At 43.8% G+C, this 27,731-nt stretch overlaps 3 protein-coding genes across 8 annotated transcripts in view; 1 reads left to right on the forward strand and 2 right to left on the reverse strand.

Moving 5' to 3' along the window:
* TBC1D8 (TBC1 domain family member 8) overlaps positions 1 to 12,915 on the forward strand; it is a 49,667-nt gene extending 36,752 nt beyond the window's left edge. For both annotated transcript variants that reach the window (XM_065829500.2, XM_065829501.2), the window contains exons 12-20: positions 4,761 to 5,046; positions 5,553 to 5,682; positions 5,973 to 6,071; positions 6,644 to 6,712; positions 8,191 to 8,431; positions 9,622 to 9,687; positions 10,309 to 10,398; positions 10,538 to 10,638; positions 11,946 to 12,915. In XM_065829500.2, the coding sequence (XP_065685572.2) occupies positions 4,761 to 5,046; positions 5,553 to 5,682; positions 5,973 to 6,071; positions 6,644 to 6,712; positions 8,191 to 8,431; positions 9,622 to 9,687; positions 10,309 to 10,398; positions 10,538 to 10,638; positions 11,946 to 12,407 (1,544 nt within the window). In that variant the 3' untranslated portion in view covers positions 12,408 to 12,915. The remainder of the gene's footprint in view (positions 1 to 4,760; positions 5,047 to 5,552; positions 5,683 to 5,972; positions 6,072 to 6,643; positions 6,713 to 8,190; positions 8,432 to 9,621; positions 9,688 to 10,308; positions 10,399 to 10,537; positions 10,639 to 11,945) is intronic.
* A 582-nt stretch (positions 12,916 to 13,497) lies between these two features.
* Positions 13,498 to 19,787, reverse strand: RPL31 (ribosomal protein L31). Of its 3 annotated transcripts, none has more exons than XM_065829494.2 (5): positions 19,698 to 19,787; positions 18,868 to 18,984; positions 17,280 to 17,405; positions 14,131 to 14,243; positions 13,498 to 13,577 (listed from the first exon to the last, which is right to left on the reverse strand). In XM_065829494.2, the coding sequence occupies exons 2-5, from the start codon at positions 18,972 to 18,974 to the stop codon at positions 13,546 to 13,548; spliced, it is 378 nt and encodes a 125-aa protein (XP_065685566.1). In that variant the 5' UTR covers positions 18,975 to 18,984; positions 19,698 to 19,787; the 3' UTR covers positions 13,498 to 13,545. The 3 variants fall into 3 exon arrangements, with proteins under 3 accessions (XP_065685566.1, XP_065685565.1, XP_071664363.1); XM_065829493.2 differs by having other exon boundaries at positions 19,675 to 19,776; XM_071808262.1 differs by lacking the exon at positions 19,698 to 19,787 and adding an exon at positions 19,609 to 19,686.
* A 2,022-nt stretch (positions 19,788 to 21,809) lies between these two features.
* The window catches only part of NPAS2 (neuronal PAS domain protein 2), a 108,678-nt gene continuing 102,756 nt past the window's right edge, over positions 21,810 to 27,731 (reverse strand). For 2 of the 3 annotated variants that reach the window (XM_065829490.2, XM_065829492.2), the window contains 4 exons: positions 26,864 to 27,018; positions 26,233 to 26,325; positions 24,434 to 24,620; positions 21,810 to 23,265 (listed from right to left, as the gene is read on the reverse strand). In XM_065829490.2, the coding sequence (XP_065685562.2) occupies positions 23,086 to 23,265; positions 24,434 to 24,620; positions 26,233 to 26,325; positions 26,864 to 27,018 (615 nt within the window). In that variant the 3' untranslated portion in view covers positions 21,810 to 23,085. Of the gene's footprint in view, positions 23,412 to 24,433; positions 24,621 to 26,232; positions 26,326 to 26,863; positions 27,019 to 27,731 lie in introns of all 3 variants that reach the window. The other variant, XM_065829491.2, reaches the window with a different exon arrangement.

Genomic DNA, 27,731 nt, shown 5'->3' on the forward strand with positions numbered 1-27,731 from the left:
AAATGGCACTGGGGTGAGTAAGGTGCTCTCAGGTCCCTCCTCACGGGTGAGGTGGTCTGTCAACTTCGGCGATGAGCAGGGATAGCAGTGGTGGCTGCTGATGTTCCAGCTGGAGTTGGTATTGTTTTCATAGGATCATAGAATAGTTTGGTTTGGAAGGGACCTTCAAAGGTCATCTAGTCCAAGCCCCTTGCAATGAGCAGGGACATCTGCAACTAGATCAGGTTGCTCAGAGCCCTGTCCAGGCTGGCCTGGAATGTCTTCAGGGATGAGGCATCTCCCACCTCTCTGTGCAACCTGGGCCAGTGTTTCACCACTCCCGTTGTAAAAAATTTCTTCCTTATGTCTGGCCTGAGTCTCCCCTCCTTTAGTTTAAAACCATCACCCCTTGTCCTGTTGTAACAGGTTTGAAGGGTTTGAACTGCAAGGACTATAAATATATGCTCAGCTTTTACATTTTTTTCTTCCTGTTGGTCAGAAGGCGGTGACACTTTTGCCTGTTAGGTAAAAATAGAAGAGCTTGTGTGTCTTGGTTAGGAGTGTTCATTATTAGAGACCTGAGCTGTTTGAGATGGACCTAGGAAAGATCTGCTATGGTAGCTATTCCTGATATGACATGTCTGCATTGCCTGGAGCAATTACGGGCTTGTGTCTAAACTGACCCGTTGTAATGAGGGCTGATACAAAACCCTCTCCATGTGAGATGCAACATTAAGAAATAAGCCAGTCCCTTGTACTGAATGCACTACGTCTCTTGTTCTTTGCAATGCAACTATTTTTAAGTCTGTTGTGCAAAAACGTGCCTAATGCACAGAAAGAGAGGGGCTGAGCTGCTTGGTGCAGTAATTGCAGGTATGCATACAAGAAAGGGTATTTTTCCTTTGCAGTCACTTCCTCTCACAGAAATATTTGATAGCTGTGTCCTCTTCAATGCTAACCTTGCTCTTTAGCTATAGTGTCTGCTGTTAAACCATCACTGTACCAAAGGGAGGGATCAGGGACACTTGTGAGGAGGTGGAGACAGCTGGAGATCCCTGGTGATAGTGGTTCTGGGAGGCAGAAATGGTGTGGGCTCTTCTTGTGCTGCTTGGGGAGCCGGAGGAGATGTCAGAGGAGATTCCCAGTCTTTTGCTTGGAGGGTGGGATTGTCACACCTCCCTCCTGACACTGTGCTGCTCCACAGTTACTATCTTGTCACTGAACTAGCAGGTAGGCTAAATTAAAGCAGATTTATTCTGAAGTTAGCTGGATGCTTAGGATGTTTTGTGGTGCTTTCAATGCTGTTGGTATTTTCAGCTAATGGATTGGGCACTGTAACTGTCTCACTTGTCAGAACTTTGGTTCTTGTCTCCAAACGTGACTTTAAGCTGCCATCTCAATGACTTACTCCACATTTGTGTGTCTCCTTCCTTGATTAAAAAAGAAACACAGCCTTATATGTCCTTGTACATTTCCAGATATCATCAGCCTAGAGGCCTGCTTTGAGTGACTGATAACTTTGGTGCTTAGTGGGTTATTGCTCTTAAGCAGCATTCTTCACACCCAAATAAACTTAAATGGTCCCACATAGACCGCCATGTCACTGTCTTGAGTTATACGTTTGGGTTTCTTTCTTGCCCGTCATCCGCCATGGCTACAGCCTATATTAAGTGCTGATAGTCTTGGTTGTCCTGTCTCTCTGTTTTCCTGTCCTTTGTACCCAGGGGAGCAGTACCACGGGCAAGTAGTACCATGAGGGGTACTGCCCTGGCTCACTGCCGTGCAGAGAGCCAAGGGCTTCAGCTTAGAAGTGCCCTTACTCCCCGTAGTCAAATGGCAGCACTTTAGTTTTGCAGCATGGATGCTTCACTGAGCAGTTACTTCTGCAGCTTTGTTTTACCCCAGACCTTTTTGTGGCCAAATTGGTGCTGCCGATCTTGTCCACCCTGCCCCTCCTCTGGTTCCTGTTGCTTGAGTTAGTGTTCTTGGCTTCACATTCCAGCTGACCTCCTTTTTTTTTATTCACAACCAGGTCTTGTCTAAACTTTGTATTGTTTCTTCCTGCATAATACTTCCAACACCCAACTCTTCCTCTTTGTCCACACTGCCAACACTGCTGTCCAGGTTTTGATCTCCCTGTAACTTTGATGATCTCTGACCTTGGTACCCGTCACTGTGCTTTTCCTCTTCAGTGTCAGCCAGTAAACTCTACAGTCAAAACAGCTACTGAATTAATGACCTTGGGTATTCCAGGCCTTCTTAGCTCCATCTTCTCTTGGGCCTTTCCTTTATGATATTCAGAACATTAAAAAAAATTTTTAATTTTTGCTTTCAAAACTTAGGCAATTCAGTCCTACTCGACCTTTTTACTTTAATCACATGACCACATCCCTCTACCAGCCTTGCCAGCTGTGACCACTCTGCCTTTTAACAAGCTTTTACATCATTTCACTGCTTGCAAATGGGAAAAGCCTGCAGGCAGGGCTGGCACTCAGTCTCTTCTCCTTCTCTTCTGCATCCTTCTCCCTTCTGCAATGCATTGAGGAAATTATAAGCAGATAGCTGCAAGATAGAAACAAGTCATACTTGGGTCAAGAGTGGTGACAAGGGTCATGTGTATCCTATTCTCACGTTACTGTGACTTTCCCATCCTCTCCATAAACAGACAGGCCATCTCACCCCACTTTATCTGATAGACTGTCATCATTTGGAGGGTGTTGGTCTCTTCTCCCAAATAACAAGCGACAGGACAAGGGGAAATGGCCTCAAGTTGCACCAGGAAAGGTTTAGATTGAATATTAGGAAAAAAAATTCTTCCCGGAAAGGGTTGTCAGGCATTGGAACAGGCTGCCCAGGGAAGTGGTTGAGTCACCATCCCTGGAGGTGTTTAAAAGATACATAGATGAGGTTATTAGGGACATGGTTTAGTAGTGGATTTGCCAGTGTTAGGTTAACGGTTGGACTTGATGATCTTAAAGGTCTTTTTCAACCAAAATGATTCTATGATTATAATTCCTGAAACAGCGAAAACCTCACTTCATTTTTCTGATTTGCATTTTCAGTCTTGGAGATGTAATTTAGTTTCTGTCTTGGGTCACCATTTTTTAAACGGATACTCTGGTATTTTTCTACCTCTTTATGGTTTCATACATTAGAGGTTCAGTGGCTCAGATACCATGATTTCTAGGAGCCTATGAGTAAGGTGGGCATAATAGTCACTTTGAATACACATGCTTGACTTTTTGACTTCACTACAGTGTCAAAAGTTCATCATAATAAGATCTGCTGCAAAAGATCTGGGTGGCAGCACCCATTTCTTCTAAACCTCTGCTTTTGGCAGTCTCTCCCATGCTGCCTCAGAGCCTGGAATGATCTTTTCATATGTGTCTGCCTGTCTGTCTCTGGCTTCCTTCAAATACCCCTGAACTTGGGTCTGTTTTTTCAGTCTATGTTAGCTATGGCTAGTAAATTGTTTGTATTAAGCGTGATAAACAAACAAACAAACAAGAACCTACCCTCTGTTGAGTAACCCCAGTCTGTTTTCTCCTCTGCTTTCTTTACCCTTTTATTTATGACCATCTGCTGTGAGAAGGCCGTTTCTTCAAAGCAAAGCACCACGCTTGATGTGTTTCTCAGAAGTTCTTTATATGTCTCCGAGCATTTATTTTTGATCTGTGGCGCTGTAATGTTTGTTCAGCCACCAGCAGATACTCTTTGTGGCTTGATGTGAACAGTTCTAAGACAGAGAACTGTCAAGGCTGGGTGTTTTTTAACGATTTGGATGCAAAGCCAAAAGATGCTGGCTCTCTGCCACAAGTTGTCCAGGTTTTTTTCTGCTTTTGGACAACAGAAGTTTTGAGTGCTAAGGGTATATATGTCTCAGGAATTTCATAGCAATTAAACTTGTCTCCTAATATTAGCAGAATATGAGACTATGACAAGGAAATGAAATAACTTGAAAGACAAAATAATTGAAAAGCTAACTGCATTTTGTATTCAGGAACATTTTTAACTTCTGGTGACTTTGGTTAAAGCCCCTGATGTGGCAGGTCTGGCTTGTAGACATAGACCACTTCAGTGATATGAACTTGATTCTGCTGTAGCTGCTGACAAAGCAGGACTGAGCTGGTAGCTGAAACAGAGCCCAAATCTGCTCCTTTTGGAAAGACTGGTTGGGACAGTTAGGAAAGCTTATATCTGGGCATTGCAGAAATCTTTTGTTCTTAAAATACGTATACATGTGCGTGTAAGTATATATTTATATATGCACAGAGATTTTTGTGTAAATATTTTTCTTCCTGCTTAGTGTGTGCAGCCATATCTGGATTTTTATCTTCTATTTTCTTAGAATGAAAGCTCTACTGCCCACTTGCTTGAGTGCATACACAGGATGGAAATAGTACTGTCTTATTTTCATTGCATAGATCCCAAGTCAAACAGTGAAAGGCTTTAAGATTGCTTTTGCTAGCATTAATTATTATGTGCTCTTTTAGATGAAAACAACAGCTGCTGCTATTACTGTTTCATTGCACCCTGAAGGCACTTAAGAGAATCAACGCGGTCTTTTTGCAGAAAGTTGTAAGAATTATGGACGTAAGGGTTGGGGCTGAAATCAGAGCAGGAAGATAATGGAATTTTTCATTGTAGGTGTGTGCATATCTTGACAATTGAAATTTTAAGACAATCCTGTGGTTAATAGTTGATTGATAGCATTCATTAGCTTTAAAGAATATATTTGCCTGTGTCAGTCCTGGCTAATACTGTTTCTTTATGGCTTTCAGGTGCTCAGGTAGACCAGTCGGTGTTCGAAGAGCTAATAAAAGAGCAACTTCCGGAGCTGGCTGAACATATGAAGGATCTGACAACCTTAGCTTCCATCTCCCTTTCGTGGTTCCTTACCCTTTTCCTTAGCATCATGCCCCTGGAAAGTGCTGTCAATGTTGTGGACTGCTTCTTCTATGATGGGATCAAAGCCATTTTCCAGCTGGGCTTGGCCATCCTGGAAGCCAATGCCGTGGATCTGTGCAACAGCAAAGACGATGGGCAGGCCCTGATGATCCTGAGCAGGTACGGCCACCCAGGAGTGCTGCTGCCGTCACAGACCGTTCTGCCCTAAACCAAAGGAATTTGGGTGCCGCTGTGACATCGATGGGATGCTGCAGGCACCAGTGGGACCCTCCATGTTACCGTTGCTGCTTTTGTGGTGTCTGCCTTGAACAATGGGCTTTGTACATGGGACGAGTAGACGTCCTGTGAAATTTCCTGGCCGTGCCGAGACATGCATGCACTACGTCAATGTGCAGTATTTACTGCTGCTCTTCATGCCTTCCCTAGAGTGACGGGCTTCCTGCTCCAGACTTCAAGGAGACAGAAGTTTTCTTCCTTGGGCAGCATTTAGTCATTTGGCTGGCTTGCTGTTCCTTGGATGAGTAATCATGAAGGCATTTTTGAAGAACCTAGCAGCCTGAAAAACAATTTATTTCTAAGTCTGAGCCATTAGACTTGTTTGCTTATTTATATTGAGAAGAGTACAGTGCAGTGTAACCTGTGTTGCTTTTGTTTCTTCCCTTCAGGTTTTTAGAGCATATCAAAAATGAGGAAAGCCCTTTGCCACCTATTGGTAATCACCATGCGTTCTTTAGCGACGACCAGGATGCCTCTCCAGTGACTGAAATAGCTAACCTGATTCATGACTCCTATGAGGTAAAGTATTGCTCAGTGCCTACTGATGAGTTGAGTTGGAATTTTGAAAAAGAGTAAATTCAACATGGATGTTTTGAAAGCTAATACACATCTTCGCAGATTCTTTGAATAATTGCTCAAATGCACAATGCTAGGTGTAGTATAAACCTGCGCCAACAGATCAGTTAGAGACTGGGTATGCTTTTTCTTCAAGGACTCACAACACTTTAAAGGTTGTATTTCCAGTAAATGAGAAATAAAAATATCACAAAATACTATAGAAATAATAAACTTCTCTTCCTCCCTTGCAGAAGTTTGGAGACCACTCTGTGGCGCAGATAGAGCACATGCGCTACAAACACCGAATCCGTGTCCTTCAGAGCCATGAAGACACAACCAAGCAAAATGTGGTGAGTAGGGCACTCTTTCACCATGAGTAGAATATTATTCTGACTGAAGCAGTTTAACGTCTCCCCTCTCCCCCAGCATTGTCAGGCAGCAGCTGGCTTTTGTTTTTTTAAAAGGCATCGCCAGATCTTGAAAAAAGGAAGAATCATTACTGACTCTGGAAAAAGCTCTTTGTGATGAGTTTGGTTTTTCTTCTGTGGCCATGTGCATCGTTTTCTGGAGTTGCTTTAACATTAAGAACAACTGCAGGACCGTCCAGCCCAGCACCTCATCTTGGACCATGGCCCTGGGCAGATGCCTGGGGAAGAGTGTAAGAAGAGAGTGAGCACGACCCGATGCTTCCCTGGCCTCCTGTGACCTGTAGCTTAGGGACTTCCTGCCTTTGTTTCTAATAACCCTTGAGGGATTTCTCTTTTTACAAATCTGTACAACCAGTGAGCCTAAAGAAGGGGGAAAATTACAAGGATTTTGTGATACTGCCATATAAACAGTCCCTGTGGGGCTCGTGGACCTGCCCATGGCAGTGATGGCAGGAGAAAAGATTGTCACTAACATGATTTTCTTTCTTTTCAAGCTCCGAGTCGTCATCCCAGATGTTTCGATTCTTCCTGAAGATTTAGAGGAACTGTATGACTTGTTCAAGGTTGGTCTCCCTGAAAAGTAGGGGATGCACCTGTTTGAGGATTGTGGGTGTAAATTCCAGCTGTTGCTTTGCAGAGCCACCTCAGACCTCATGTTTTGTGCCTGGGCAGTAATGTTCAGTTGGAGTCTTGTCATGGTGTCCGTTCTGTGTCTGCCTGGTTGTTAAAGAGGGACAGTAGCTTACTGATCCATCAAAGGAGAATTGCTTAAGAGTTTCCTTTCTTGCTGCTTGGAAATGGTCCATGAGAAATTAGGTTCTGGTAATTTTCACATGCACAATAAATGTAATAATATGTAGCTCTGCTCACTGGGAGCTCTGCAGGACTTGAAAGTTCTGCTCTTATTGCTCTTTAAAGGCAGACTCTCTTTTCCATGGGGGAAAAAATCCCCACAAACTTGTGACCTTGCTACTTGTTCCTAATTTTCTAATAGTTTTTGTTTGATTGTTTGTTTAAACAGTTTGTTGGGTTTTTTTCCAACTAAAAGCAGTTTCTACCTCAGTTCCTTTCTGTCAAGCTGATGTTTGGAAGAGCTAGTATGAAAGTTATTTGGAGACAGGGACATCTAAGCTTAGATAACTATGCTTGATTTAGAGGTCCAAGCATGTAATTATCGCCCTTAATGGACCATTTCTTTTGCGTATTGTTCATAGCTGTAAATAGTAGCTACTGAGAATATGACTGTGGTATGTTCTTACTGTTATGTACTTTTGTGGCCAAGAGCAGCTGTATCCCCCTCCCTCCATTAGTGGTTGTAAGATGATGCTTCTGGCACTTGCTCTGCAGTGCATCCCTCCTGCTCCTTGCTGCTCTGTTTTTGAGCTTTGACTGGCTTGCACTCCTCCCCTTTCCTCATTTAATTTCTTGGTGATGGTGGTTCATTTTTTGTTAGCTCCCTTGCTCCCCTGGGACAGCTTGTTTTGTTAGGACTCTTTGTTTTGCATCAGCCTGTCCCTTAGAGAAGACTAGTAGTTACGGTATCCAAATGGAGAGGTCTGAGAGAGAATAAATGAGCAGGTCAAGCCTGTATAATGTTTTCCCTGGATTTTCTCCTACCCTCTGTACCTTTGTCTGGTTAGAGACATCCTGGGCCAGATGTGACTAAAAGATTTTCGGTAGCTTGCACTGAATTTCTTCCAGGAATCTGCCCAGTCTCCCTGTTACGACAGGACAAGGGGTGATGGTTTTAAACTAAAGGAGGGGAGATTCAGGCCAGACATGAGGAAGAAATATTTTACACTGAGGGTGGTGAAACACTGGCCCAGGTTGCCCAGAGAGGTGGGAGATGCCCCATCCCTGGAGACATTCCAGGCCAGGCTGGACGGGGCTCTGAGCAACCTGATCTAGTTGCAGATGTCCCTGCTCATTGCAGGGGGTTGGACTGGATGACCTTTGAAGGTCTCTTCCAACCCAAACTATTCTATGATTCTCTGATACTGCACACCACAATCCCCCGTCTCCCCTCTCTGATTTCTCATAGAGGGAACATTTAATAAGGTGTTACTGGGAAATGCCGAGTCCGGTTGTCGAGCGGCACGACCCCAGCAGGCCGTACGCCGAGCAGTACCGCATCGACGCCCAGCAGTTCGCCAACCTGTACAGGCTGGTCTCGCCCTGGACCTGCGGGGACCACACCGACGTTCTCGCCCAAAGGACCTTCCGGCTCCTGGATGAGAACATGGACCGGCTGATTGAATTCAAGGGGCTTGCCAGCTGCTTAGGTATCGGCAGAGGTGGGGGGTAGCACGTGGGTGAGACACAGTGTTGAAATGCCATACAACTGGCACGGGAGAATGCGGGCAGATGGTTTTCTTGGGCTTGGAATTAGCCTGACCAGTGACCTTTTACTAATTTTTTGTGTTCAAATCACCTGAACTCGATTAGATTTAAAAGGCAGCCTAAGGACATGATTCAATATTGTATTAAAGTATTTGATTTCTTGGACAACAGTAATCTCGTTGAAAATATCTTATGAGTCAAAAGTGTACTTGGGTTCATGTGAAAGGCTAGGAAGTCCGCTCTACAGGATTGTTGCTCTCAGTATACTCTAAAATCTCAGTGTACCTTCTTGTACCTGCTTCTTGAAGACTTAATCTCACACAACCTACTGCTGCTTGCCTTCTGTGTTGACAACACGCAGAACAAAAAAAAAACATATGGCCAGCAGGAACTGAGAGCTGTGCTAGGCTCGGTCTTGAGGCCACCAGCTGTTCTTATGAGATGAGCCTGCCCATCCCAAAATCTGGCTGATAAAGGAAGTGTCACATCTCAACTGCAGCCCGACCCCAAGTTAAAAAATCCTATTCAACATTCAGAGCTTCAGTAAAAATCACTAAATACGTATTTTTGCCACTTAAGCTGTCAGAATTTTTTGCTGTGAAGCAAGCCAACCTGTATTATGTTGTTATATGATTTTGATTCTTAGAGGAATAGACAAAAGGTATTTCAGTGCATTTGAAAATTTAGAATTTCTATTGAAAATACGAATTCTATCACATGTGAAGGAGTTATTGCTTTTGGGCTTATTCTACAGAACAGCAGTAAAGGCAGAATGGGAGAAAGATTAAGAATATGATGGTTTTCTCTTTCTCCCTTCTCACATTCCTGTTAACCTGTGGCAGCGAACAGCCTTTGCTAGCTTCCCTGCCATTCTCCTTGATATTTTTAAACAATGCTGATGCTCCATAGGGTCAGGTACTCTCCCACTCCGTTTTACCAGAACAAAGACCAAACCAGATGGCTCTCATCTGCTGTTCCTTATTGACAGGCACAACCTAAAATATTTTTATGTAATATAACGGCCATATGTTTTCGTGTATCGTCTATGCAAACAATTATCTTCTGTGCACAGAGATGCCTGATTTTAAACTGTGGAAGTAAATGCTTCCTCCTTACTTTTTTTTTCTTGCAGATGTTATGTATAATGGAGAAATGAATGAAAAGATAAAGTTACTGTATAAGCTTCATATTCCACCGGGTAAGAAATCTGAAAGGGAATGAATAACTCATTTTTTCCAAAAATGTCTTGCTTAAAGCTTTTGGGAAAAGGCTGCTTAATGAAGAATCCTGTCTTGCTTCCTTCAGCTTGGAGCATATAGGATTTGCATTTGTAATTAAGCTCAACTCAGTTTAAAATTACTTCAGTCAAAACCTTTTTGGGTGAAATTTGTAGATACACAAGGTCAAGGCTTACATCTGCTGCATTCAGAGGGCTTTTGCAGCCAATTATACTGTTACTTCTAGGCAAAACATGAACTGAAATAACAATTTTGGCTGGTTTTCGCTCCGTGTACGTTAGAAATCTCCTTATCACATCTTGATCCAGTTTTGATTAGGTGACAAAATTCTGTGGTAGTTTCCCTGTGCAAAGTTTTTAATTAAATGTGCCATTCTTGGCAAGCTTCTGATTCTCTTGTTGCAGTACCAGTCTTACTTACATTAACATAATTTTACAGTACAATTTAATGAAGTACTGTTTAAAAAATATCTTTGCCCAATTATTTTGCTTTCTTCAAATATGTAAATTTTAAAAGCATACATAACCAATTATGCAGCATTGGAAGGATTAATCATTACACTTTTTGCCTTTTTTGGCTAGCTCTCACAGAAAATGAACGAGACAGCCAGTCACCATTAAAGAATCCTTTGCTGTCAACTTCAAGACCACTAGTCATTGGAAAAGCAAATGGTATGTCCAAAATGGTTCTCTAATGCATGTGCATATGAGATAACACCATTATCTCCACACTCTGGGGTTTATTTTGAAATGTTAATTTTCTCTAGCGACTTGAAAACAAATTCTCCTTTCTGTGTCTGCTCCACAAAAGGCGATGCAGTAGATTACCAGAAGCAGTTGAAGCAGATGCTGAAGGATCTAGCCAAAGAAAAGGATACTAAAACTGAAAAAGAACTGCCAAAAATGAGCCAGGTATGTACAGTAGGGGCTGTAGTCTGTTTTTAAAGAAGTGGAGACTACTAAAAAAATGAAAGGACTGAATACAACAGTTTAGCTCTTTCTGATAATGTGTAATCTCAGCCTGAGCTTAGATTTGGGCCTTTAGATATGCAGTATTGGGCTACTCTGACCCAGGGAGCAGGCATCATGTTTAGAAACTCTCCCCTTCCTGCTCGATTCAGGCTGCCTAGTGAATAGCAAGAATGTCAGACTTACCTTCACCTGCAGCATAACAGGCTGGAAAACAGGCTCTAGCAGGCTGGAAAAAACCTTCCTGCTAAGCCCAAAGAATTCCAGCTAATGCATTTTGCTGTTCGCTCTTCCCTGACCTCCCCTCCACCCAACCGATAATTTCACCAACAGGGACTTGCACCATCATAGCTAAATGCTGAGTAGAACTGCATGGAATAAGACAGTTGAAAGCTCCTGTAATCTTGCCATCTCCTCCCTAATGCCAGTAGAGCCTCGTGCATATTGTTGGCATAAGGAGAGCTACTGGAGGGAAAAGGGTCCCATATTAGTAAAACAAATGTACAGACATGCATAGAAAGATGGGGACTACACCCAGAATTCCTTCTGTGCTGGTGTTGCAAAGTGAAGTTTTAAACGGGTGGCACATACCAACCTTTTAGCTCAGCAGGACCACTTAATCTCTCACAATGGCATCACTTAATCGAATTTCCTGAGTTAGCCATCCTAGGACTGTATGAAACTTGAGGGCTCACAAATTTAATAACTGGATATGGAAACATCCTCTCTAGCCTGATAATCATCTGTGATGGGTGAGTGAAGGAAGGAAGGAGAGGAAGGGGCTGGGCACAGAAGATGTCCGCATTTTATTATTAGAAGAAAAAGAGCTGGATAAAGATGGAGAGAAATTGCAGAAGGGGAGTTGCCTGCAGGTCTGCGGATGGCTACTTAGGTTGCAATTTGTTCTGTAAAATAGCCACCAGTTTCCCCCCAGAAACAGATTGTTTCCCTTGCTTTGTATTGCACTTGCACTTTGGTCATCTGGGAGGGCCTGATCACCTTCATCAGGACAGCAAAATATTTTTGTGCTGTGTTCCCTTTCTGATTTTCAGCACCAAGGTCTCCTAGCATCGCTGGAGGTTTAAATCCTTTCACTATTTTTTTTTTTTTTTTAAAGCAGGCAGAAGTTACAAAAGAGCAAGTCTGTACAGTGCATTCTGCCATCCTTTGCAGTACTGTGCCCTTGCCTAACTCCCACAGTTACCCACAGCGTGGCTGTTCAGTAACTTTTGGTTTTTCATCCTTTACAGAGGGAGTTCATTCAGTTCTGCAAAACCTTGTACAGCATGTTTCATGAAGATCCCGAGGAGAACGATTTGTATCAAGCCATTGCCACTGTGACCACGCTGTTACTTCAGATTGGAGAAGTAGGACAAAGAAGCATCAGCCTGGGGAGTGGATCGGATGAGTTCACTGAGGACTTGCAGCCCAAGGCTTCTGCTTCAGACCAGGACGCTGTTTTTACCGACACTGTGAAGACCCCTCACAAAGACTCCCAACCTTCACCTGTGACTGAAGGGGACTGGACTGTCTCTTTTGAACATATTTTAGCATCCCTCTTGACTGAGCAGTCGTTAGTTAACTTCTTTGAAAAACCCTTAGAACTGAAGCCAAAACTTGAGAATGCAAAACTAAATCAATACAGTCTCAAAACAAATGGAATAAGCTGCCAGTCCCGGGGTGAACAGACAAAACTGAACACACAGTGGTAGCAAACCTGTCAAAAATGAAATGCACTGAAATTATGCCAAAGCACATACTGTAAAAGGCTTTCAGTTAGCAGTGGACTTCGGATAAAAAAAATCGTTGGTCTGTGGTTTTCAGTTGAAGAGCTTTAAAAGCTAAAGGGTGTGTAGGTTTCTTTTGTGCCATTGATTTATTAGTTATGTTATTGTTTTGAATGTAAAAGGAAACATCTGTCTACGACATGAAGACACTGAAGTCCTGTTCCGCAGTGGGAGAGCAGAAGCTGGCTCCAGTTGTCCTTTTTTATTTAAACAGGGGAAAAACACTTCTCAGCTACTGTCCGCAGTTTGTTTGGGTTGCCTTTTTTGCACTAATACTGAAAACTGTTTCAATGCTGGCAATTGAAACTATTTTAATATATTTGATTTTATTCCTATTTGTATGTCTTGCTGAAATGTTAAGTGTACATGGACTGTGCTTCTGATGTTGGTCTGTGAAACCATGCACTTTTCAATAAACCCTTTTTGTACTAGACTTGCATTGGCAGTATTTATTGATTTATGGAAGGTAAGTCCCTGTAGTTCCTACTTCATTAAACAAATTCCCTGAGCTAGTAAGCTCAAAATTAATTCACTGGTCAGAAAGCCATGTTCCAGTGTAGTGCACAGACTTGCTTGAGAGGAGCCTAGTCATCCTGCCGGAGACAGCAGCAGGGGACCAAATACAAGGAGTTTATCCACAAGAGATTACGTACAGGAAGTACTGATCTAACAGTTAGGGGAGTACATGGGTTTTATTGTTGTTTTTCTGGGGGGGGGTTGGGGTGGCTTGTTTTGTTTTTTCTAAAACAAACTTGGCCTTAACTTAAAATACCTTTGTAGTGGCTCTTTTCCAATAGGAACAAAACAAGAACACTAGGACTTTACCACCCACGTAGGAACATTTGCATTGCCGCTTATGCCATTAGCATCAAACCGAAATCCACAGTATCTTTAATTAAGAAAACTACACCATTATGTACAAGCCCAAAGAAAGCAAGATACTTTAGGAGTTTGTCACCTGTTCAACTCAATGCTTCACGGATGAGAGCTTTAAAAGACTGGACAATAAAAAAAATTTAGGAGTAAAATTTCTTTTTATCTTTTTATTGTGATGAAAATCAGTTTAATTTTCATCCACATTGACTGTCTGTAGACCTGCAAAACAAGAAATTGTATCACCACCCATTACTAAGACAATTCCCTTTATGTATATGCAGTACATGTACATTCACAAGAAAGTACACCTACAGTTTCAAAGCTAGTTTGCTGATCTACTTCTGGAAAAGCAAACTATATAGGCAAGTATTTCACTAAATGTTAAAACAAAAACTTCATGTTAAATCAATTCTGCAAATGAGATACTTATCAGATGACATGCAGAAAAGGCTCAACCTGCTTAAGCTTCTGACATCGAAGAACATACTTTAGATATGAAAACATAAACCTTAGAGTGCCATAACAACTAGATCCAGTGTTTTTCGTTTTCTCAAAAATTACAGGACTATTTCACTGAATTCTGTATTTGCTTCATAATGCTCATCAGGCAAGCTAACAGCCTGCTTTGTCCAGCAGAGCTAGTTTAAGTCAGTAGTTTGACACTGGCAGCAGGTTTTTAATCTGAATTTTGCATTGCAGGAGGAGCCATCCCACTTAATGCTACTCGTTCAGAAAAGCATGGCATGGAAGAAGAGAGAGCATGCAACCTTACCTTTGAATGTTGTGACTGGTACATAGGTAACCAGTGTGTATAGCTTGTTTGGCGAATCTTCATCCTCATTGCGTTTTCTGGACAAACGCACACGGATACGGTAAGGAACATTCCTGAAATGAAGATGATGACAGATTAATTTTCAATAAAATATGTACTGAAACCTGTTAATTCATAGAAAATAAAAATTGTCTGCTATATGGTTACTTGTGTCCCCCCCCCCAAATTCTTAAGCTTTGCCTATTTGTGCAAAGACAGGGTAAGTCAATTCTGTTTCTATCTCACCATCATAACAAGCAAAATCCTGTACCTTAGAGGTTGTACTATTTGCCTTAGGGGAGCATTTTGTTTTGTTTTGTTGAAAGAGAACAGGCAAGATTTAACTGAGCCTTGAACAAGATGAATCCATAATCCAGTGGGAGTGTGAAGTCAGAAGTGCTGCATCAGTCCACAACTGATCACAAAATATACTAAGATGATAATGAAGCACAGTGCAAATATGATCACAAGCAGCTGTTACTAACAAGCATTTCTTACTTGAATAGAAAATAGTGAATAAAAAAACCACCCAACAATCTATTCTGCAAGCCTGAAGCCCCTGTCAAGAGTCAGAGTACCACCCCATCTGTATGCCCGAAGTCACGTGGAAATTCTAGTGAGCATTAGACCTGAACCAAGATCTTGTTTATGGATATACAATTGATGAACATTTCTTCCTCATAAAACCCATGGAACCACAACAAAATTGCTTAGATTATTTTGTTCTTAACAGGCAAGTTCTTAACATAGCATCCTCTCCTAATGCTGCCCAAAATACGCTGCTGAGGGAAGGCAAAAAATTATCTGTCCACACCGTTTTTAAGTAACCTCTCACATGAAATGAACTCTAATTTGGGAAGCTCCTGTTCGGAGGACTTTGTTCCAGAGGATGTAAGAAGGAACATCCTCCTTGCTGTACATTCTCAGAGAATCCTTATTAAATCACATGGATGTAGTTACTAAGACACAGGAACTTGCTTCAATTTACTCACTTCTTAAAACAAGTCAAAAGCATTTTTCACTACCTTTATCACTATCACACTAGCCAACATGGTGATTTTAGCCTCTCCTGATCTTTCCAAAAGAAAATGTTTTACTTTGCATCCATTATCTACTCTAACTAGTGAAAACTGCAATTAACCTCATGCTAGAAAGATGTGGTGACTCCCTGCTCTGCAGAACACACTTCTACCAGCTAATTTAAGAAGTCTTGATTAGTAGCCTCACTACTAAGCTCTGAAGTTATGCTGTCACCTGGCTCAGTTGCTACTTCTTCATTGTCTATGAACTGGAACAGCACAACAGGAAGGACAGAGAACCCCTGCCTAGAAGACACAGTAAATTAGTCCCATCTTCCCACTCTGTTTTTGAAGGAAGGTTTGGCATCCAACTCCAAGTAAAGGACTGTAAATACATCATAGGCCAGTCAGGAATGGAATTCCTAGCAGACACGGTTTAAAACAAGGGTTCATGCATATCCAGTGTTACCACTCACAGTATATATCTCGTAAGAGTTAACCTTTTATTACGGTTTAAGAGTGGGCTGGGAGGAAGTGCAACCTCAGCAAGTGTGCAGATGACACCAAGCTGAGTGGTGCAGTTGACATGCCAGAGGGACAGGGTGCCATCGAGAGAGCTGGACAAGCTTGAGAAGTGGGCCCATGTGAACCTCATGACATTACACAGGCCAAGTGCAAGATCCTGCACCTGGGTCAGGGTAACCCCTGGTATCAACACAGGCTGGGGGATGAAGGGATTGAAAGGAGCCCTGCGGAGGACTTGGGGCTACTGGGGGATGAAAATCTGGACATGAGCTGGTAATTTGCGCTTCCTGACCAGAAGGCCAAATTGTATCCTGGGCTGCATCAAAAGGAGCGTGGCCAGGAGGTTGAGGGAGGTGATTCTGCCCCTCTGCTCTGCTCTGATGAGACCCCACCTGGAGTCCTGTGTCCAGCTCTAGAGCTCTCAGTACAGGAAAGACATGGACCTGTTGGAGAGGGGCCAGAGGAGGCCACAAAAATGATCAGAGGGCTGGAACAGCTCTGCTGTGAGGACACGCTGAGACAGTTGGGGTTGTTCAGCCTGCAGAAGAGAAGGCTCCAGGGAGACCTTCACATGGTCTTTCAGTACTTAAAAGGGGTCTATAAGAAAGACGGGGTCACACTTTTTAGAAGGGCCTGTTGTAATAGGACAAGGGGTGACGGTTTTAAACTAAAGGAGGGGAGATTCAGGCCACACATGAGAAAGACATTTTTTACAATGAGGGTGGCCGAAACACTGGCCCAAGTTGCCCAGAGAGGTGGGAGATGCCCCATCCCTGGAGACATTCCAGGCCAAGCTGGACGGGACTCTGAGCAACCTGATCTAGTTGCAGATGTCCCTGATCATTGCAGGGGCTTGGACTAAATGACCTTTGAAGGTCCCTTCCAACCCAAACTATTCTATGACTTGATGATTCTAAGAGGTCCCACTTCTCAGAGTTGTCTTTTTGTACCACAGTCACACCTGCCAAAAGCCAAATCAGCTCCCTCTGTAACAGCATTTTAAAAGAAGTTGTCACTTTTTTGCCCCCAAACTACTGGTACTTTTAAGACAAGATTGATGTCCCTATTTAAAACACACCTCATTATTTCTTTGTGTAGTGTTTATCAATTCAGCATGCTTCGAAACATCATCCTCTTTAGATACATTACACAAAACCCAAGTACTTAGCCTGGGACTGTAAGTAGTACCAAACAAGCCATGTTTCTAAAAATTGTCTGCTACAATATGGATTGGGGTATTATAGTATTACAATACCCCAATCCACCTTGCCAAACCTGCATTCCTTCTTTTGTTTACTTTATTCTTATTAGAGGTAGAACAAAGTTCTTTCAATTCCAGAGTTTCCCGAAGCTTTGCTACAAGTACACTGAGAGAGCTGACCAGAACACAGAGGTGACAGAAAGATCAACTTGGTGTGCACATTTTAAGAAACGAAACATTTGCAAAGAACATGCAAATACTGCAGGAAGGATATAAATTTTTTCTACCCCTCCAAGTCCTGCACCTCCACATACAACAGTTAAAAGGTTCTTCCTCACCCAGTAAGGGAAGTTGCAGAAACCTACCTTATTCCTTTAGCCCAGACTGCTTTGTTCAATCTGGTGTCAATGCGAACGTCAGGAGTACCCATTTCTTTCATCGCAAACTTGCGGATTTCTTTAAGAGCACGCGGTGCTCGTTTCTTGAAACCCCTAGGACAAACACAAGAGCAATCTCTTTAACTTCAGGAAACTGTCAGCATTGGACACTTGTTGCAGCACTCAACCACGGACATTCTCTAAACATACAATCAAAAGGACTGTATTCAACAGCAGTTCAGTAGCTGCATCAGTTATGACCAGACCTCTACCCTGGTGGGCAGATGCTATTCTTAACGTCTATGCCTAACAGAAACCACATACAGCTATGTAAAAAAAATTCAGAAAAAATTTGCAACTGCAAGAAGTCCTGGATCTTCAGTCTTATTTCTAGAATGTTGACATGAAGATTTCTAGTACTACTGCAGAGATCAGAGCCTTCGCAGACATTCTAAATGAAAGGCCTATGCGAAAAGCACTGCAACGATGTATTGAAATTAACAGCAGAACAGAACTGATGCTATTCTGAATAACAGTTCCTGCTACATGGTATTTGATGGTTACTTTTATAATGTCATCATGACTGGACCACCCTGTTTTTTTGCAAGTACAGCATTTCTCATGCCTATTATGGACAGATTCTGCATGACTGGGCTGTTACACTGTAAGTTACAGCTGCACCATGAGTGCTTTGATGCAGGTATTATACCCATGGTGGGGCATGTGACTATAGTGTCAGTAGGGTCAAATGTCCCACAGTGGGTTATGTTTAGTATTATTTGCACCTTATTGTTGATATTCAGTACTAGAAATTGGGAGTGGGTGAGTAACAAGCATTAAACAAAAACTATTTCACACCTAGCACTTATTACCTAAAGAGAAGAGAGGATAACTCCAAAAGAAAAAAACGATATCAGGATTGTCATCATTAAGAGTAGACTGAATTGCCATAAACACTCAACAGGTGAGGCCAAAACACCTCATTTCCATTTAAAAGTATCACTGCCTCCCACCCTCGCCCATAGTTTTGTAATAGCCTACTGTCTCACTTCTCTCCTAAGTTAACTTAGCAATGTTACCAATCATTTTGATTTGGATACCATTTTCTGTCACATGACTGCAGCCATACACATAGAGAAGGAATCCAAGAGAGACAGTTTCTCAACAAGTCCTCTCAAGCACTTTACTACTACACAGTTGTACGAAGTTCAGTGTTTTGTCAGGTAAAAAGTTACTCTGATGTACACACAACCAATACTGTTAAACTCAAACCATACCCCAATCTACACCTCACACAATTTAGTGACTAGCATGAGCCAATCATTTTATTACAACACCATTTATTTTCTAAAATTTACTAAAGTGGGCTAAACTTTAAATTTTGCTTGGGAAAGAATGGTGATCTGTGCACAGAGGTAAACAGACCTGATTTCAAATTATGCCTAGGAACACTCATCAATTAAAGAAACAAGCTTGTTCCTAATGCCGGTAAGGACTGTCCTCTCTGCAGTTTGAAAATGACCGAACCCACTCCCAAATGCCACTTTACATGAGGCAAATTCTTTTTAGAACTTACACGCCATGGATCCGCTTGTGAATGTTGATGGTATATTCCCTCGTTACTACCTCATTGATGGCAGAGCGTCCCTTCTTCTTCTCGCCACCTTTCTTCGCAGGAGCCATCTGAGCAACGCTGAAAAGCATCCGTGCGCACGTCAAATGTGGGCCCAACTTCCCTCAGACCTTTCCTCTGGCACCTTTCCCCTTCATCCCTAGCTCCTTACAGGCCACACAACTGCCACATTCAGAAGCTTGTTTAAGTTAAATTCATCCTCTGGGGCTACTCCAGTTGCAGATTTTAAGCAGCAACTTCTCAGCATCACAAATGCTTTACTCCCATCTCCCTGACAGGAACGTGAAACGCATCTGACACCCTTCAGACACTTCCTGAGATGAGTGGGCTCCTGGCCAGCTCCAAGCACCCCTAAAGCCACACCATCCTGCTTCTGTATGTCCAAGTCCCTTCTTTCTCCAAGGCAACTCAGGAGGGCAGCTCAGCCCATTCTGGATAGGAGACGATGGTGCCAGAGAGGCTACTTCCAGGGCCTGACTCCAGCCTATGGGTTCCTCCTCCCTCGCCAAGGCCCAGTACGGTCCATAACCCTCCCCACAATTGCCCCGCAGGCCTGCCCAGGCCTGCGCCCTGCCTGGCTCAGGACAGGCCTAAGAGGGCAGAGAGATAGGTCCCAGCCCCGCCGAACGCGGGCCCGCCGGGAGAAACCACCCGGTGCCCCCCGCGCCGGACCTCCCCCCGCACCGAGCCAGGCCAAGGACAACCCCCGCCGCGGGGTCTACGGGGTGGATGGAAGCGGATTCGGCAAACCTGGTCCCGGGGCCGCCACTCACCCTGCCCGGGTACAGGCCGGAAAGGAGCGCGCAAGGGACTGTGGGAGCAAGGAGCCCTTCCGGGATGCAGGTGAAGGCTGACTGCGCCGGCGCAGGGACGGAGCTCGCTCTGGCGGTGGCGCGCATGCGCGCTGCTTGCGTGCAGGGGGCTCGGGCTCGGGCCCGGGCTCGGGCCCGGGGCTGTCCGTTGGTGCGTTGTGTGTCAGCCGGTACTAGGGAGCGCTGAGGGGGTGGCTGCTGTCCCCGGAGGGAGCGGCCCCCGGCTCTTCCGCTGCGACCGCGGGTCTGCCGTTGAGCTGTGTCAGGCGCAGCCTCCAGCTGGAGCCCCTAGGGGTCGCCAAGGGAGTGAGGGTCCGGCCGTCCCCGGGGCTTCCACCTGCCTGCTCGCCCCGTATTTAGGAGTCTTCTATAGGTGGTGTGCTGTGTGGGTACCTCGGCTTGGGAGTTGTGCTTGTGAGGAGTCAGAGTGCCTTGTTCTGGTCTGCAGCTCCTGTTCCTGAGACACAAACTAGGTATCCCACCTGGTCTGGCCGCCTGCCCAGAAAAATGACCCGAGCTGAGTGATGATGTTGGAACAAGCTGGATCTCAGCTGTAATGAACTAGAGCAACAGTCCAGCTCTGTGAAGTGGAGTGGTGTTGCCGTGTGTGTGCAACTTGGAACAAGTGCAACAACCAAAACCAAAATGAGTGTACCGGGGAACAATGAAAGCGTGAGAAACCAGGTGTTGACATGAATCTGTTCTTGGAAGTGCTCGTATCTTTTCAAACAATATAATAAGCCAGCTTACTGGAAGGCAACCTCACTGTATTTACAGCTTCTCCCTGTAAAGAGAGTACTGCTGTTTTTAGAAAAGTGTTTGCTCCGAGGATGAGCATGGTTTGGACAAAGCCACTGGCAATCAGGAGAGATGTGGGTGTATTACTATTATTACTATTACTAATATTACTATTAATATTATTATATTCCTGAGAGTAAAACAAATTCTTAAAGGAATTTTCTCTTCTTATGACTTCCGTCATAGTAGTTGAGATGCATCAAGTGGTGCTTCCACAGGTATTTCCTCTGAGGTGCTCACATTCCTTCATGACCTCTTTCCTGCATGAATTTTTTGGCCTACAGACAGATTTCCCCTCCCCTTTCCTAGAATAAGCCCTTACAGGAGTGGGTGGCATTTATGAAGTCAGCCACTAACTTAGCTGACTGGCCCTTGCTAAGGTTTGTCTACAGTTAACAGAGAGAAGCTCCTTCAGTCATCAAGTGAAAGCATGTTAAGCTTTAGCTCTTTAATTTTAATCTGGTGGGGTCACTCTTGCTTCACTGAATGCAAGAATTTAAAGAGATGAGCAGGCTAACTCAGACCAGTACCTAAAGTCAGCAGTAAAAACACTTTCTAAGAGACCAGATCTGACCTCTGAAACATTCTTGAGAGACCAGATACCTGATTCCCTTATCTTCCTTCAATGAACTAAGACAAAGGGGTTGTATGGATTGAAATACACATGCACCAATCAGTCCTACCAGCCAGTCTGGCTGTGGAAGCATTGGGGTCATTCTACCAGTGGGTTTTCTCCAGGAGATTTTTACTTTTAGAAGGTTTTTCAGAACTCAGTGCAAATGAACCTTTTTTTTCCTGAAAGTTTACTGTTAGCCTTTCCAGCTTCCAGCCCAATTTTCTTCATTGTTCCTCTACAGCATAGAAACCAGAGCTGAACACGTGGGCCCTGGCGATGTGATCCTTGGTACTGAGGGGCAGCATGATCTACGCTCTCCTGAAGCTAACCCTGGCTTGGGCGGCTGCAAGCTGCCCTGAGGGCCATCCCCTTCCAGACTCCCCATGGTGAATGAAAACATTACCAAGCTTGGTTATCCACCTCGTTCTTTGTTGGAGGAGCTTAAAGTGAACTGTCTTGGCTGGCAGCTAATATAACTTCCTGAGCTACCATTCTCATTGTCTATGTCATGACAAAGATCCCGCAGGATAATACTTGTTTTTGCTAACTGGGAGCCAAACACCTTACCAGGCTACAGATAATATTAACAATCTAAAGCGAATCACGTAGTTGAACAGCCACAGGAAAATGTGTGCAAGTCCTGCAATAAAGCCTCTTGGCTATTTTATTTTATTCTACAAATAAAGACAACTGTCCATCATTAAATTGAAAAAAAATAATAGTTTGAGTTGTATATAGCATGAAACAGTAGTTCACTTCACAAAACATTTCTAATTCATTAGTTTATTACAAAATATCCACTCACAAAAAAGCACAAGCACAATCTTTATACTTGTGAAATGAGTTGATATTTCATATACAAAATAATTTCCACATAATTCCATATAATTTTATTTTATATAGAAATAGGTCATTATTACAACAGCTGTACAATACACTACTTTTCATTTAATAATTACATAAAATCTTTCTTAGAAACTTATCAACAGAAAACATACAAAAAAAGCGAAAAGTGCATTTCTTTTTTTTCTCCCCAAAGGAAAATTCAATCCTAAATGTTATAATGAAAGAGATATGTAATAGTCTGCAGCATCCCAAGTCAGTGGGCCAAAACACAGTGCATATTTCTCAGAGACTTGCAGTGGGTGAGTTTAGTTTGAAGAAGGATCCATGTTGTACTATTGGAGAGTTGCATGATTGTGCTTACAATTTGAGTTCTCCTTTGCAATCACAATTCAAATAGAAAACAGTCCAGTGTGGGTTGTGGGGTTTCTTGTTTGTTTTTCAGTAATGAAGAACAGTTAGGGGAAGCTGCATAATACCTTTCAGATTCTAAATGAAGGGTTATGAGCTGTAGACCATCTTCACCAATGACTGGGCTTTCTCCTCCATTGGATGTGCTAATTTGGCCACAAGAATAAGGAAACAAACTTCTCTTTACAGAAAGTGCCTAGGTTTTGTCCTCTGTGCAGTTGTGCAAAATAATAACAATAATCATAATAAAAATAATCTCTTGTTCTCTCCGCAATAGACCTTTGACGCAGTGCTTTTCATACACAAAAGAAGAACTGAAACAGTGAAGGCCAAGTACCTCATGAGTCTGTCGACAGTCTTTTGGAACTGCCAGATAGCTTTCAGAGTGACACACCAAGACTGCACACCTCCTCCTGTGCACCCATTGATGATGGAGGCTGCACAGGATAGTGTTCCTTTTTGTTTTGCTCTGTCAGTACACACTGTGCCCACGAGACAGCGCAAACTGAATCCAGCATGCCGTAAATGCACTGTCTGTGGCAGTCTGTGCTGTACTTCTGTCATAGAGCTTTGAAAGAAACGCTTGTGCAAAAGCCAAAACAGTAAGTACAAAGTAATTCTCTTCTGCCCCATGTGCCCATTGGTTAAAGCTAATCGTGCATTGATTGTGCTGGTGGGACTCTATTGCAGTGGCTGTGGTAAATTCGATGATTCTGATAAGCTATTGCTTCTTCTTGATGTTAGTTGTTGCTGCTGCTGCTGCTGTGTCTGATGATACCCCAAATTTCCTTGCTGTGGCGAGTAAGATGGCAGGAGCAAAGAATTGGGTTGCTCATTGTGCAAAGAACTTAGTGTTTGCACCTACAGATAAAATAAAATTCATCGTGGTGTTCGATTCTTTCACATGTTAAAGCTCTTCGTCCTCAATGTACAGAGTGCTTAAAAATACTACTAGTTTGTTGGCTTTTATTTCTGGGGCTGTTGGCATGGGGTAAGCTTACCTAATGCTAGAAGGAATGGACATAAATTGCAACAAAGAACATTACAATTAGGCATTGAGAAGGGTTTTCTAACAAGAATGCACTGCCTAGCATTTGCAGTTTAACCTGACAAGCCTGTTTAGGAACAGGGTGGGCGAATGTGTCAGAAATGACACAGATGGATCATAGAAATGAAACAGAAATGAAACAGGATCCTAGTGTACCTCATGCTGTCCCTTCCAGCCCTTACTTTTTATGAGTTTGTGGTAGGGTGTGACCTTGCAGTGGTGAAGCTGATGTGAATTTTGCAGCTGCTTTTATTTGGAATGGTATCTGTTATAGTTTTTTCATTAATTCTCAGCTATGATAAGGGTATAATTTCAATAACAAGAGTTTAAGAATTTGAGGTTGATGATACTCTTTCAACGATTCCAGTGGATATGTGATCAGGTTTTTACAGGCTGAGTTCAGCTACTTTTGAGTTAACACCGAGACACCTCATTTTCCCCCTTGCTCTTTAATATCTGTTGAATTAGGTCAAAAAATAAGCATCTTTACATCTTCAAATCACCTGGTTCTTCCAGGCAGTTTGCTCCAATTTATCTTCTTTGCCTTGTGGAGTTGAGGAAATATGTTAATTTACTGAAGAGATCTGGATATCTGATCCAGACCTCGTTTTATGTTGATGCTGGTAATTAAAAATCATCTTTTGACTTGTAAACTAAGGAAATTTTATACTGAACAAAGAGTACAGAATAAATCCTAGGGCAGCGATTTTCTTCATCTAGAAATACACATTAAATATATCCAGGATAATCTGATTATGTTTCTACGGTGCAGAATTAATTTCCTTTGAAATATTCTGACTGTTCTTACTGCTCCCTTGCTATATGGGAAAGGTATGCAACACTGTATCAGTGTCTTGCACATTTCAGTATCTCTAAAGCGGCCATTTCTGCCATAATCTGGCTCCCTCTGAAACTTGGGGCCCCGTTTGCACATTACTCTGTGTGTACATTTTATATATTGTCCTCTTTGTCCTACCCTACCTGCAGGTAGCGTTGTTGCTGATGCTGTTGGTGCTGGAGTTGCATAGGTGGCAGAGAGGATGCCTGGGAAGGAGGCGTAGTGGCGAACCCTTGGTTTAACACTGCTTGTCCCATCAGTACGATCGGAGAGCCGCTGTTGGAAGTCTGCACTTCCAAACTTTGAAACATTTGTTGTGTTTGAGAATACCTGTGGAAGAAAGAAGCAATCATGAACCAACTGTTGGAAGCAAAGGTCTTCTCTTAGGATAGGGGTGGAAGTCCCTAGTCTTTATAAATAATTCCTAATAAAGACTTCTAGTGCATGGGACCTAATATGAGTGATGGCACCGCTGGCAGCACTGTTTCCCCTTTGTGCACAAGTTGGATTTGGAGGGCATGGCACATCTCACCTCAAAAACAGACCACATTTTAGATTCATTAAAGATTCTGGTTTATGCATGTCTTCTCTTCGGCTGCAGCATTCACATCCCAGGCTCAAAACAAATGGTCTTTGATTCTCTATTAATATGCTGAGCTCTGAACTCCAGCAGCAACAAATTAAATGCACCTCCCATTCTGCTGCCTGTGGTCCCCTGTGACTGCCTGCGGGGTTGGTAATCTCTTGCAGAAGGATGGCCAGGGGTGATTACTTCCTAAGCTGCTCATGTTCATATTGCCAAGTATGGTCAGCAGTTCCCATCGCTGTGAGCCACATGGTAGGAACAGAAGAAACCTCCAGAAGTCTTCTGGAATGAGAGATGGGCCAGAAACAAAATACGCAGCTCCTCTTGCCAGTCTGCTTTTGCTTAGCAAAACTTAAATGTGTTTTTTTGTGGAAGGCTGTGGGCAAAACCACAATGGAGATATTGCCAACCCAGCCTAATTATGTTTATCCTGTAATGGGTGATGAGATCATAGTGTGGTGTGTGTTCACTCAACAGCTGTTCAACATTAGAGGTTAGTCAGAAACGCTACGGTTTGGGTACTTATTCTAGGATATGAGCGCCTAAAAAAGGGTCCCATGAGTCAAGAAGTCTACAGGAACTGGGAGATGTATTTTTGTGCATCAGGCCTCTATTATTTAGGTGTTTAAAAGCTGATCTAAAATGATGTATATTTAAAGGTGAAAATTTTAAATCAAGATAATCTTAAAAAGCAATAGTGATGTTTAAAAAAAGTACTGAATACCTACATTCCTGAAATAACATACAGAATTACTTTTAAAGGAATTATGTACAAACAGCTGCCCTGTTATTTTAGACATTGACAATTAAGTACAGTGACAAAAAACAGCTAAGAAAAAAAAAGGTATTTTGTGACTGATGTTTTCTACTTCCCTCATCTGAGTTTTGAGGAGACAAACAACTGAGGTAGTTTGTTCGGCAGTTTTTCTGACAGTGCTCAGATGCAAGGGCCTGTTGGTTCTTTCAGATCTGCTGGTGTAGATCAGGTGTAGCTCCACTGGTGTTACACCAGCATCCCACTGCCCAAAGGGCAGGGGCTTTCTTGGCACCCATCATTTCAACTAGGCCAGTGCTTTCTCACATCTGCCTTGGTGGGTTGGGAGTTCCAGAGCTGAAGCAAGAGTCATGTGAGGGAAAAAAATTCCCTCAGCTTCTTAAAACACCACTGGCATGTTGTGTTTCTCTCTGTTGTCCTTTCTGGTGTGACAAGGGAGGGTGAGGCTGACCCTGACACTGGGAGGCAGGCTCAGCACAGTAACATGTTCCTCATATTTATAACTCCTTTGTCTTCTTACTAAAGAAGGCTATTTCCCCTCCAAAGCAACTTTGATGTTTTATCTTTGACAAGTCACATACTTAGCCTGGGATCCCACCATGCTGAGGTCTGAAGGGTGTCTTGCATGACAGGACGCAGGCATCATGGGCTGAATGGGCTGGCTGAGCAACAGTCTGGTGCGTGGAGAAAAGACAAAGTGACATTGCTGTGACAGAAGGACCAGACAAACCCCACATTTTGAAAACAGAAACAGGATGCTTTTATAGGCATGGCACAAGGCTGAGCTCTAGGACAACTAAGAGCAGCGCCAGCATCCTGTGCACTGTGAGGTGGAGATTTGAGGCAGCGCATGCCCTCTGTGGTAACAATGTGGGCGCCTTGCTGGAAGGCTGGGCACTAGGATTTCAGGAGTCTGAAATTTCTTTTGCTCCTGCTGGTGGGAATGGCTTGCATTTGAGCTTCTGAATATCAGAGTGTAATTTTTTTGGCTGACATTTCTAGTTGGATGCCAAGGTCCTGGCTGTCTTCCACCACCCACCCAGGGGAGCCTGGGACAGTGAAGTGAAAAGCAGAGACATCCCACCACCCTAGAGCTGGGAGGCCAGAGGAGGCGCGGCAGCCGTGACCGCGCACGCCGAATCCCAACCGAGTGCAGCTGGGGTCCTCATGCGCGGGGCCGGGGCTGAAGGTGAGGCCGGGTCCGGGCCATACCTGAGCTGCTGGTCGTGGCTGCAGCCGGGGGCGGGCGGACCGGCAGGGGGAGCCGCGGTGCCGCCGGCGGGGGCCGCGGCGAAGGGCGGGGGCGCGGCGCGGGGGGAGCGGCCGCCGCCCGGCGTCAGTTCCGCGCTCCTCGGCGCCTTTGGGCCCTGCAAGACACAGAGAGGGGTGGGGTGGGAGAGCGATAGCCGGGCGCACCCGTGAGGGCTGCCTGGAGGAAGCCTAAAGGAGCGCACCGTGACAGCGCGACGGGGGCGCCGCGCCGTTAATAACTGGCGGTGCGTTATCTCCCGGCTGCTGTCGGACTCAAGAAACGACAGCGTCACTATGACCTGCCGCGGCTTTCGTACCCACTGCTGAGCCCCGCTTCGGTGTACCGGCCAGCAAAACCCTTGGTGCCAGAGCGTTGTGAAAGCAAAGCAGCCCCGGTTGTGCTATCGAGCAGATGAGGAGAAAAACGACACTTCGTGAAGACACGAGCAAAGTTGGGTGTGAATAGCACTGCTGTGAAAGCCTCGTGAGGGGAATAAACCTTACCAAATATTCCCTCCCCCCCCCCAGTTTATAATACAGATGCACTTTTTGTTTTAATAGAGTCATTCTAATACAGGTGTGTAGGAGGTTAAAAGCTACAGCTGAGGGGTCTGAAGATTGTGGTGTGGCTATATTTGTTGCACATTCAGGTAGCAGAAATAGGAGCTAAGTTTTCTGTCAAGGGAGGTACAACAGGTGGGTGGAAGAGCAAACACTGGAAATGCCAAAAAACCTGCAATAAGAAAAAAAGAAGTCCCATGCTAAACCTACTCCTGGCTTTCATAAGTCTCAGTTACAACTCACTGAGGCAGAACTTTATTTCCCTGTG

This window comes from Patagioenas fasciata, chromosome 1 (assembly GCF_037038585.1).
Source record: "Patagioenas fasciata isolate bPatFas1 chromosome 1, bPatFas1.hap1, whole genome shotgun sequence".
NCBI classification, from domain to species: domain Eukaryota; kingdom Metazoa; phylum Chordata; class Aves; order Columbiformes; family Columbidae; genus Patagioenas; species Patagioenas fasciata.